At 41.4% G+C, this 12,367-nt stretch overlaps 1 protein-coding gene across 1 annotated transcript in view; it reads right to left on the bottom strand.

The window, feature by feature from the left end:
• The window catches only part of CALY (calcyon neuron specific vesicular protein), a 33,730-nt gene extending 23,008 nt beyond the window's left edge, over nucleotides 1–10,722 (bottom strand). Inside the window, exons 1-2 of the mRNA XM_027846312.1 lie at nucleotides 10,579–10,722; nucleotides 9,684–9,800 (exon numbers count right to left, since the gene is read on the bottom strand). Of these exons, the coding sequence (XP_027702113.1) occupies nucleotides 9,684–9,800; nucleotides 10,579–10,722 (261 nt within the window). The remainder of the gene's footprint in view (nucleotides 1–9,683; nucleotides 9,801–10,578) is intronic.
• Nucleotides 10,723–12,367: the final 1,645 nt, after the last annotated feature.

Here is a 12,367-nt window from a genome sequence, read left to right as displayed (position 1 = left end):
ATACTATACTATACTATACTATACTATACTATACTATACTATACTATACTATACTATGCTATATGATAAGATAATATAATATAACATAACATAACACATAACATGATAAAATATAACATAATATAATATATTAGTACTGGAATGGATACAGAGTAATTCTTATCCTGGAGGGCAAAGCATATGCAATGACTGCGAGGTGCCAACCTTGCTCCTCTCAATCTCTACCAAAGGGTTGAGCCTATTTCATTTTTGGTCATTAGAAACGTGATGGAAAGGTTCATTTGCATAGCTTTGCAGTTAGGCCAATGACCCCAGGCTCAGTTCTAAGAGTTAATGGTGTCCTAATAAAATGATGATGATTTTAAGTTGACAGTGCCTGGCACATAGTAGGCACCATACACATGCCTGTTCTCTTCCCTCTTTATATGTGTTGTCTTTTCACTCTCGCCCTGAATTAGAGCATAAACTCCTTGACGGGTAAGTTCTGTCTTGTTGGCTTGTTTTTGTATTTCCAATTGGTATCCCATCCTACCTCCTGGCAGGCTTTTATTACATGGAATTGGTAGGCAAATACATCTTCCTCCTCAAAAGAGAAAGACAGGAAGGCACATACAAAGTACTGTGGATTTTATAACAGCCAAGGAGCTTTTGGGCTTTATTTACCTGGTGTTCTTCCAGTCTTATTGTATGGCTCTAAGAAAACCATAATATCCAAAGAATTGAATTTGAGATCCTCTAAGGACTAGATTATGCAAAGGCGGCAGAGTTGGTGGGCATGAGTAGACTGTAACACATTATAAACAAGGAATTACAGAGGAGAATTTGTGTAAAGGATGTCAAAGAAAAATATGAATGAGAAAAAAATGGGCTGTCACATGGCAACAGGGAGGAATAAGCAACAGAGAGCAACACATGCCTCATTGGCATGGGGCAGGAAAACCCCCAGTAGGTTGGGTAGAGCTCCTGTTGTGATCTACAAGAAGAATGTAGGCAGGCATGAATAGGTTACAATTGACATCAGTGGAAAGAATACCTACATGAATGATATTCCAAGACCCCTTGGACCACTTGAACAAAGCTGAAAAGGTGGCTTAGAGGCAGATTTCAGGAAAGGCCTTGAATGCCAGGCTAAGGGTTTTATTGAATAATCAGCCAATCAGCATTTGTAAATGCCTACCACATGCCAGGTACTATGCTAAGCCCTAGGGGTGCAAAAAGAGGCACTCAAGAATCTAATGGATTAATTATAGGCAATGGGGAGCCCCTGAAGGGTTCTAAGCTGCAAACCAGAGGGAACCAGTGGGTCCACAGAGGGCATCAGAAGTACCAAAAACCATCAAAGAAAGCTAAGCACAATTCTGTAGTAGAAAGGACTGCCACTAGAGAGAATATGCATGCTGAATACCATAACGTAAACACCATCAGCTGAACTCAGATTAAGGGGCAATGACCAATCTGGACCAAGGATAGAGGAATCCTGGGGGTACACTGTCAGAGAAGCTCACTTGATTGGTTCTCTTTGCTGACATTGTTTTTCTTCATTACAAGGGAGAGAAAGTTCTGTGGTGGGGTGGGTAACATCAGGAACTACTGTGATGTCAAAAAAAAATAAAAAGCTTCACTATATGGGATAGGGAGTGAGCCTGTGGTTTCACTGATATATAGAACTCCCAGATAAGGAAACTCTCTCCACTGATGCAGATAAATACCTTCTGGGCAGCTTACAGTGTTAGAGAGTTACCTTGGGGGCTATAGAGAAGTTTAGTTACTTGCTCAGGGTCACTAAACCTGGTAAGAGATCTTTTTTAAAGGGCACCAGACTTTTAGGAGATGGTTACATTCAAGTTCCAGCTTGAATCACTTCCCTTTTCTGGACCTCAGTTTGTTTGTCTATAAAATGAGCAGGTTTCACTGGAAGACCTTGAAGGACCTTCCCAGTTCTGACTGGATTCCATGAATCCAAGGGTAGGACTCATTAAGCTGGAAGAATTCAACAGAACCATATGGCTTCTTTCTGAGAGCTGTGAAAAAGGCAAACAGTACAAAACTGGCAGAAGAAAACAGATCCTTCACAACCTAGAATATCCACCTACTTCCCTACAAGGCGCTCGAGTCAATGGCTCAAGGTTATCATCAGATCAGGGAGTGAGGGGCTGGGCTTTTGAACCAAGAATCCCACATCCCAACTCATAAACAAACAAACCTCCCCGGTATCATACTGTAATGTCAAGCCAAACCTGGCCTTATTCACTGTGGGCTCAGGAAGATTCTTAGAAAGACAAAGAAGAAAAAAAAATAGGGAAGGGAAGAGTAGTTAGTCCCCTTTCCAATGATCTTGATGAAACTTGATTTCTGAGCTTACATTTCTGCATCAGGCCCCTGGTTTACTCCAAATACATCCTTAGGAAAATATGACCTTTATGGCTTCCAAGGGACCCACACAGCCCAATTTATTCTTACAAGCCTCTCAACTCCAATTCTTCACCTACTATTAATAACTGACATTTAGACAGCACTGTAAGAGAAAGCAGTAACATTTTCTCTGATGTTTATATATAGATCATCCAATTTGAGCCTTCCATCTGGCCTGTAAGGTAGATGCTACTGTTATACCCATTTTACAGATAAGGAAAACTCAAGGTCAAATGCCTTGCCTAGGCTTGCACAGCTAGTAAGCAAGTTTTGAATCCAGGTTCTCCTGACCCAAGGACCATTGCTCTATCTACCATTACTACTACTATGTGATTCCCCAGTCATGGTACTAGGATAGTAATATGACTGTGTGACTCCCCAGGAAAGATCACAGGTTTCTCTTAAGTAAAAAATAATTAAATTCATCATCATACCCAGCATTTGTCTAGCACCTTAAGGTTTGCCAAGTGCTTTACTTGTTGAGTTATTGATCCCTGGGAGGAAGGTGCTAAAAAAAAAGCCTCCAAAGGGAATAAATAGTGATGTTCACTGACATAGAAATGGGACAAGAAATAATAATGATTTAGAAACAGCCATTATCAAGAACTTGTAAATAGCAGTGATCAGTTCTTCACTTGGCAGGCAGACTTCTGACACCCATGGCATGGCACAGCCAGAGGGGAAGGGGCTCGGAGAAGGGTGGAGCTGTCACACACTTAGCTCCCTGTTCTTTAACCGGGGGGGGGGGGGGGTGTGGACAGGGACGGCCTTTGGCTCCTGCCTAGGGTGATCAGTCTAGGGAAGTGGGATGTTTAGCCTAGAAAAGAGAAGACTGGGAGGAGAAGAGAGGTGGGACATGATCAATGTCCTCAAACATTCTACTATGAATCACTAACATTTATGTAGAGCTTGCTGTGTGCTAAGTACTTTAGAATGATTACCTCATTTGATCTTCAAAACAACCCTGTGAGGTATGTGCTATTATTATCCCCATTTTATTGATGAGGAAACTGAGGCAAGCAGAGGTTAAGTGATTTGCTCAGGGTCACACAGCTAGTGAGGATCCGAATTCAGATTTAAACAATGATCTTCCTGATTCCAGGCGTGCTACCTGAGCCACCTGGTCTCGTTCAGTTGAGTCCAACTCTTCATGACCCCATTTGGGGTTTTCTTGGCAAAGATACTGGAGTGGTTTGTCATTTCCCTCTCTAGCCCATTTTACAGATGAGGAACTGAGGCAAACAGAGTCGCAGAGCTAGTAGATTTGAACTCACGAAGATGCTGACTTCAGGGCCAGCACTCTGCACACTATGGCGCCACCTAGCTTCCGACTGAAGCACCTAGCAGTCTATGAAATACTTGGAAGGGATTATTGCTGTTGGTTCTTCATTCTGGAAGAGGACCTATGATCTCAGGAGGGGATGGAGTGGAAGAAAGATTAGACTTGCTTTTCATTTGGCGCTAGAGGACAGGACCAGGAGCAAAGTGTGGAAATTGGCGCAGTAGATTTGAACTTGGCTTTCCCACAATTAGAACTACCAAAGATGGAAGAGGTTCCATTCAGGCTTAAAAGAAAGTGGATTGCCCCTCCTTAGGGGGCTTTAAGCAATTAATAGATGTATAACGTACACTTGATGCATATGTTATAAAAGGGATTTTTTTTTCAGGTGTGGGTTAGACTGCACGGTCTCTAAATGTTGCTTGCTTGAAGCATTATACAGATATCATCTCTTCAGTCAGCTTGGTGTGGGGGAAAGAAAAATAAGAAGACATGGATTCAAATCCTACTTCTGACATACTGGCAGTGAGACCCCGGACAAGTCACTGAACTAGGCAACTCTTTAAGTTACGGAGAAGATAGCAACTTGCGTGGGTTGAAGGTGTTCCTTCACCTGTGAGTTGCTTATACCATTGAAGTCACAGGATCAGTTCCCATCCTACTAACATTTTTATTCCAACTCAAATTCTATAAAATAGAGCTACCCTCAGGCCCTAACTCAAACATTGGAGTGTAAAATAAGGCAGCAGATTAGAAACATTGGGATACATGGACATGAACAGGATAGTAGAGGCATTAGTGGAGGAAAGAGACAGAAGAATTAGAAAAAGCAGACACTAGAACTATAAGTACTAGATGGGGTCATTCAGCATTGGAGGTGAAACAGTCTCGTGCCTTAATGACCCAGCTCCGTGGCACAGCCGATAAAGCCTTGGGCCTGGAGTCAGGAAAGCCTGAATTCAAATCCAGCCTCAGACATTTACCAGCTGTGTGACCCTAAGCAAATTGTTTAACTTCTCTTGACCTCAATTTTCTCATCTTTAAAATGGTGATGATAATAATGGCACCTTCCTCCCAGTATTGTTGTAAGGATCCAATGAGATAGTACTTGTAAAGCACTAAGCACAGTGCCTGGTACATAGTAGGTGCTTCATAAATGCTTTTTCCTTCCCTTAATATCCCCTCTGTTCCATAGCACTGAACAATCTTGAACATTCACGATGATGCCCCTGAAGTATCTATAAAAACTTGCATTACATTCAGATTATTCTTCCTGAGAAAGTAGGATGTTTCATTAAAAAAAAATGGTTGATCTTAAAAAATCTTAGCACGTAAGATAAGTTTCAGTCACCTGAGATATCCCCTGGCTATGTGGCACAGGGGATGGAGTACTGGACTTGGAGTCAGGAAGACTTGAGTTCAAATCTGGCCTCAGATCCTTATGACCCTGGTTATTCTTATTCAGTCATTTTAGTCATGTCTGCCTTAGGATTTGGGGTTTTCTTGGCAAAGATACTAGAATGGTTTGCCATTTCCTTCTCCAGCTCATTTTACAGATGAGGAAACTGAAGCAAACCAGTTTAAGGGACTTGTCTAGGGTCACACAGCTAGTAAGTGTGAGGCCAGATTTGAATTTAGGAAGAGAAGTTTTCCTGATTCCAGGCCCTGGGCAAGTCACTTAACCTGTGTGATCCCTTTTACCATTTATGTTCTTTCCTTTCTAGACCAAGACTCATCCTCTTTGACACATTTTTATATATACTCATTGTCTCCTCCATTAGAATATAAGGTTTTTGTAAGTAGAGATTATTTTATTCTTTATACTCATGTTCCTGGAATCTAGCATGGTGCCTGACACATTGTCAGAGATGCTCAATAAATACTTGTTGGTTGACAGAGGGGAAAAAAAGGAAAATAAAATTATGTAGAGCATTTTTGCCTTCTCTGTTGCTAGTGATCATTGTCCTATCCAGCCCAGACAATAGTCTTGTTTAATCTCTTTCTTTGCTCTTCTCTGCATAAAACCCCCACACCTTTTCCCTTCTCAATTTCACCTTATTCTGAGTTTTACTATTCACAATATATTCTTATAGGACTATGCTACACACACACACACACACACACACACACACACACACACACACACACTTTCTATGATATCCTCGCTTCCATTTTCTGTATATACATTTAAAATCTACATTCTCTTAACATGGAGGGATATTCCCTGCTGTAGGAAGGACCCCATATTTACTACTTAGCTATGAATTTCCCTTAGCTCCAGTCTGCATGAGTGCTGGGCTATGTCATTTGAGACACTTCTCAGAGGTTCCTGAATTTAGTGTTTCAAGACCTGCTATTTCAGAGAGTGGTAGCTGAACCTGACCATATGCTCATCTATTCATGGGACATTTCCTGGAAAAATGAATTATTTTCATCTGTCTTCCAGCATCTAAACAAATATAGGCTAATCACTAATTCAACTGCTCGCATATTTATTAGACACCTATATTCAGGGAGTTGTTGTTAGGTGCTAGAGGTATAAAGGCAAAAAGGGGAAACACATTCCCTGCTCTTAGAGAGTGGATGGATACCATATTTAAACAGATATAGAAATACAATTTTAAAATGTTTCATATTAAGAAGACATACTCCTATAAACAGACTTAGGAATAAGAGAGGCCAGCATAATTCTAATGAAGATCAATTAAGAGGGGAATGGAGAAACAACACTGTCATGGAAATAGAATATAGGCCACCTGGAGAGAAGAAAGTCTGACCAATTCGTTTCCCTGATCAGAAATCCTTAGCGACTATCTATTGCCTCTAGGATAAAACACACACAAAAGAAAAAAAAAATTCCTCGGCCTGTCATTTAAAGAGCTCCACAATCTGGCTGTGATCTACCTTTCTAGCCTTATTTCACATTTATTCCCTCTTACCCACTCTAAGCTCCAGTAAAGCTGGACTACCAGCTGTTCCCCAGATTTGACACGCCATCTCTCATCACTTATGCATGCCTGAAAGCTGCAGCCCACACCTTGAATACCATCCCTTATCTTTGCCTGTCAGAATGCCTTATCTTTCTGCAAGCCTCAATTCAGGTGCTAACGCCTCTAAATTCTCTGATCTCTGCTCTGCTCTCCCCCAACCACCCCCACCTCCCCACCCTGCAGTTGCTAGTGCTCTCCCCTTCCCCAAATTACCTTCTATTTATTTATCTGCGTGCATGTTAAATCCCACCACCACCCCAGTGAAATATAAGCTCCCTAAAGGCAGGGTATGTTTTGTTTTTATAATCCCAACACTTACATAGGGGGGAGGGAGGGAATAAGTATTTATATGGCACCTACTATGGGCCAAGCACTGTTGAGTCAGGTGCTTACTAAATTTTTGTCGGAGTAAATAGATGGATTCACCTCAGAGATTTCAGGGCCAACCCATAATAGGCAAAAAGGCTAAGGGAAGGGCCCAGCAGATAAGCCCCAGAATTGGTAGCAGCCTTGCACCAAGATCACAGCACAAAGCCAGTGTCCCAAAGCCCAGCAACATGCTCTAGAGGGAGGAGTAATGCTTAATTTTGCCATACATCCAGGGTAGTGGAGTCAACTAGAGACCAGGGGGCCCTCCAGATGGGTATGAAGTGTCCGTGTTAGCTCTCGGGGGGAAAAATGACCTGAGCTTCCACTAGGCAGCTTGATTTTTAGATTTGAACCCCCTAATTGAGGGCACATTTCTTCAGCTTTTAACTCTAATTGGTTAAACCAACTCATGCTGGAGGCATCATGTTATAATCCAAAGAGCTCTGAGTTTGAATCCTGACTATGCTGCTTGCCACTTGTGTGACCCTAGGCAAGTGGGCCTAGGTTACATCTTTATAAATTGAGGGGGCTGAACTCTGTGGCCTGTAAGGGCTCCTCAAGCTGTAACTTGGGGAGCCTGTGATCTGCTTATCTCCACCCTTTAGACGTCTGTGGCCTTATGGTTACTCTGATAATGGGACAGAAGGATCTTTGGATCAAGTCCCATGATCAAACCACTGATCCTGAATTCCACCCCAGGATGACCAGTAGTGTTGTCATAGGAGATAACTATTTACTGAAACACGCCAGTTTGATTAGGGAGTATGTGAATCTGGTAAGGATTCACATCTATAATCAGCTTCAGTTGGGAATGGGAAAAGATATGAACAAAGCTACTTTCAAATGAAGGCAAGCTGTATACTAGGTATCTTTCCCAAAGTAAAGGATATGTGGTTTTGGTCCCATGTATTCCAATGTAATCCCCAAAAGCCATTGAATAGTACTACCCTATCAAGCAAAAGACAGTTTGGGGTAGGAAGTAACCTTGCTCCCAAGGACTGTCAGTCAGTAAGTGTTTAAAGTGCCTACTGTGTGCCAGGTATTATGCCAAATGCTAGGGAAACAAAGAAAGTCAAAAACAGTTCCTGCCCTCAAGAAGCTTATGTTCTAATGGGAAAAGACATAATTAACTCTGTACATGCAAGATATATACAGGGTATATGGAAGGCAATCTCATAGGGAAAGCATTAGAATTTGGGGGAAATGAGACTGATCTTCATCTTGAAGGAAGCCAGGAAAACTAAGACAGAAATGAGAGACAGAACATTTAAGCCATAAGGGATAGCCAAGGAAAAGTCTTAGAGAAAAGCAGTGTGGAGATTGGAATGTTGTATAGGAAAAATAGAAAGAATATTGTTGCTGGATTGTAGAGTGTAAGGAGGGAAGGAAAGAATTACTCAAAAGACTGGAAAGCTAGGAAGGGCTTTAAGTACCCAAAGGAGGGCTTTGAGTTGAATCCTAGAGCTAACTGGGAGACCCTGGGGTCTACAAAATAGGAGTTTGAGTCACTCACAGGTCATTCCCACTAATCAGGGCTTTCAGTAATGAATTTTGGTCTGAATCATAACTAACATTTTATAGCATTTTGAAACTTGTAAAGGGCTTTACATATTCACACATAATACCCACATATATATTTATATTAATAATGTGATATATATATACATATATACATACATACACATACACTCTCAATTTGATAATCACAATAGCCCTGAGAGGTAGCTATTATTGCTATCCTCATTTTTCAGACAAACTGAGGCAGAGGGAAATTTTTGTGATTTGCCCCTGGTCACACAGCCAGTAAGTGTCAGAGGTGAATTTAAACTCAGGTCTTCTTGACTCCAAGTGCCTTGTTCTATCACTCTCTCCACTCTGCCAAGCTGGTCTTAAGTGGTTTCTTTAAAGATCTTCCATGGAACAATACTTCCCTTTTTCCTCAGGTACAACATGGTTGTGAGGGAAAGATATCAGACACTGCCATATTGTTGTCTCATTCTGTTCTTTGCAATCCATTTCCAAAAGTCTCAAGTATTAATGCCACCAAATTAATGATCCCTCTGATGGGACTGGTCTAAAAAACAAAAAAAAGCAAGCCTCTACATTCCCTTTACCTTTTCTGTCAGCAAGAGTCACTCAGGTTCCTTCACCTCTTTAAAGTATTTATCTTTCCAATAGGTTGAAGCAATGCCAGTTCTGCTCTACCTGAGCCCCTTCATAGCTGGTAAACAACCGTAAGACACTGTCTTCACTGAGTGCTTTTTACTAAAGCTCCTTTACCCAGAAGAACTAGCTCCTGGTTCAGTCCTTACACATCCCCCAGGCCCCCAACCTGACAGTATTTCCAGTTGGGCCCTAAAACAACACTTGGCACCCCAAAGTAGTACTCCTCTGGAGGGCCCTTGGCTGGATTTTGCTTATGTATCCAGGCCACTAATGTATCCAGGGCATTCTCTCCTTGTCTCTAGCTTCTTCTTTCCTCAGTAGGACAACTCCAACCTTAGCCAAGATTGACAATGTTCCAACCAACTTCCTTTCCTAAACAGAGGCTTTTCAAAGACTTTCACATTTCTCCTTCCTGAATTATCAGGAAAAATTAGCAAAGGGACCCTGTGAGTGGGGGTTGTTTTTACCTTGACCTTTTCTGATACTTCATCATAGAGATTGACATTCAGCCTCTTGATTCCTGGAACATGCAACTTTCTCTTCTTTGACTGAAGCTGGTATTCTGTTCGGGTCTTGACTATCACCTATGGGAGAAGAAATGATTTTGCAGTGGGGGTCTCTTAAGTGCCTCGCCAGGCACATGCCCCTCCCTAAATCCCGAAAAGAGTTGCCCAGTGGAATTGGCCAACCATCTAGAAATGGAGAAAAAGAGCTTACTCTAGTATGATGGCTGGGAGTCAAGAGGCCTGGATTTTAGTACCATTGTTGCTGCTAGCTCACTGTGACCTTTGACCTTAGCTTCCCTGAACTTTTGTTCACCGCATACTTTTCTACATGAGAGGGCAACCAACGGCTTCTACAACAGCCTTAAGAGATGAAGAAATGAGTCTCTCTTCCTTTTTTGGGGGGAGAGGGGGTTGGGTGGGTAATATAATGGGTATGTAATATGGCATGTATCATCAGATTTGGCCAATGTATTTATTGGTTTTGCTTAAATGTTTATTTCTTCTTTGATATATATAAGACACTGGAAAGGGGATGAAGGAGCTATATCTGAAAATGAATAATGTAAAAACAAAAAGGCATTGATAAAACTTTTTTTTAAAGGTTATTTCTCTAGTTATAAAGGGAACACAAAGACACGAATGAATGTATTTCTTCCAACACCTCCAGTTGTACCATTTTAAGTTATAGCTATTGGGAAAGTAATATATCATTATTGCCGAAGGAAAACAAGGTCAAGCATTGGCCTTCACTTTTACTTCTTGCAATCCCCAATTCTCCTCAATGCTCAACTCATGGTACTCCCTTTTATCCCAATCACCCAAGGGTACCCACTCACACATGCTGTGCTCACATTACCTTGTCTGGGAATGGCTGCTGTAGCTGATTGACATCCAGTGGGGTTATCAAAGGGATGTTGTCAAAGCCATCTTCCCCTCCACCACCTCCGCTGCCCTGCTCCTTCTCTGGCTTCTCTGACAGGTTACTCCCCAATTTCACCATGGTGGTTCAAAATTGTCCTAAAGTAGAGAGACAGCTGGTCAGTTTCCCTGCAGACCAATCTGGTCTCCCCAAATGCAATCTTTGATCCAGGGCACTGTCATAGTACCCATCTGCTACCAACCTCCTGAATAAGTAAGTAAGTATTTTGTCTTACAGTGAATTTTATCATATACTTCTCCAGGTTGGTAAAGTGTATAATCATCTGAACAGTAGAAAGCACAATGGGGGCGGGGCTCTTGTAGACAAAAAGCTTTATGATTTAAAACCCACTCTTCAGTTATGTCATAGAAAACCACACATATGAGAGCATGAAGGTTAAGTGAAGACTTCCTCTGAGAGGAAGAGTACACTGACTGGTATCATTGAGCTCTTTTTCAAAATCCATTTGATTTCCAATAATTTCAGCCCCTCCCCATTACCTCATCGCTGCCAGGTGCTCCCCATTCATTCAAGGCAATGTAAGTATCTTCCCCCTTATAAACAAACTGAGGATCCCTATAACCCCCTTTGTATAAGGACCTGACTACAAAAAGACTAGAAAGGAGGACAGATTGCAGTTATACCTTCCTTTACACAATACGTGTTCCTAAAATGGTTATACTGTGAATTTTGGTAAGATATGGATAGATGGATAGATAGGTAGATATAGATAGATATGGATAGATGGATAGATAGGTTGCTATGGATAGATTGGTAGATAGATGTGGAAAAATGGATAGAGAGGTAGATAGACATGGAAAAATGGATAGAGAGGTAGCTAGCTATGAATAGATGGATGGATAGGTAGGTAGATAGAGAAGTAGATATAGGTAGATATGAATAGATATATATACATCTATATACATATAGATAGATATGTACATAGATATAGATAACTCAAGGGATAATGTAAAGGAACCCTATGATGAACCATTTACAAAAAGAAAGAACGTAAAGTTAGTAGTTCTGTTTTGTTTTGTTTTGCCAGTTTCAAAGCTAGGACTTGAACCCAGGTTTCCTGGCTCAAAGGGGCTCTACCACAATGGTGTCAAACAAATAGAGACAGAAGACACGAAATCATACAGAAGGATCCCCATGGGCCACACATTGAGAAAACCACGTGTTTACGTATTTCTTTTTGATTAATACATCAACACATTGCAATCAGATAGGAACCACATTTTCATCTGGCTCAGGCAGCACTCAGGAATGCTGTAGGCTGCATGCTACCGTGGAACTTCTCTGCTTTGCCATACCACCATGGCTCTGACCAGAATCACAACTAACTATGATGTGCAGTCCTTTCCATATTGCAGAGTAATAAGTGCCATTACAACAAACAAAGTCTCTCAACAGCGTGACTAAATCAAGGGAACAGAGCTCTTATTCCCCAAAGATCTTGGGCAAGCTCATCAAAAGCTAAATGCGTTTGGTGAGGTGGACAATCTTGCTATTAGCGTTAATGAAAGGGATTTAGTCAGCTCCCAGAGGCACATTACATAAGCAATTTACTGCCACAGAGTAAATAAATGAATTCTCAATGCATTCAGGCAGGCCACAAAACCAAATTGAAGAACCCAGATGAATTCTGTACTCTGTCCTTGTGGTTGAAGACCAGTATCATCATCATCATCATCATCATCATCATCATCATCATCATCATCAT

This window comes from Vombatus ursinus, unplaced genomic scaffold (assembly GCF_900497805.2).
Source record: "Vombatus ursinus unplaced genomic scaffold, bare-nosed wombat genome assembly UNPS02015129.1, whole genome shotgun sequence".
In the NCBI taxonomy this organism is placed as follows: domain Eukaryota; kingdom Metazoa; phylum Chordata; class Mammalia; order Diprotodontia; family Vombatidae; genus Vombatus; species Vombatus ursinus.
Note: the sequence above shows the minus strand (reverse complement) of the source record. Positions and strands in the feature narration are given on the sequence as shown.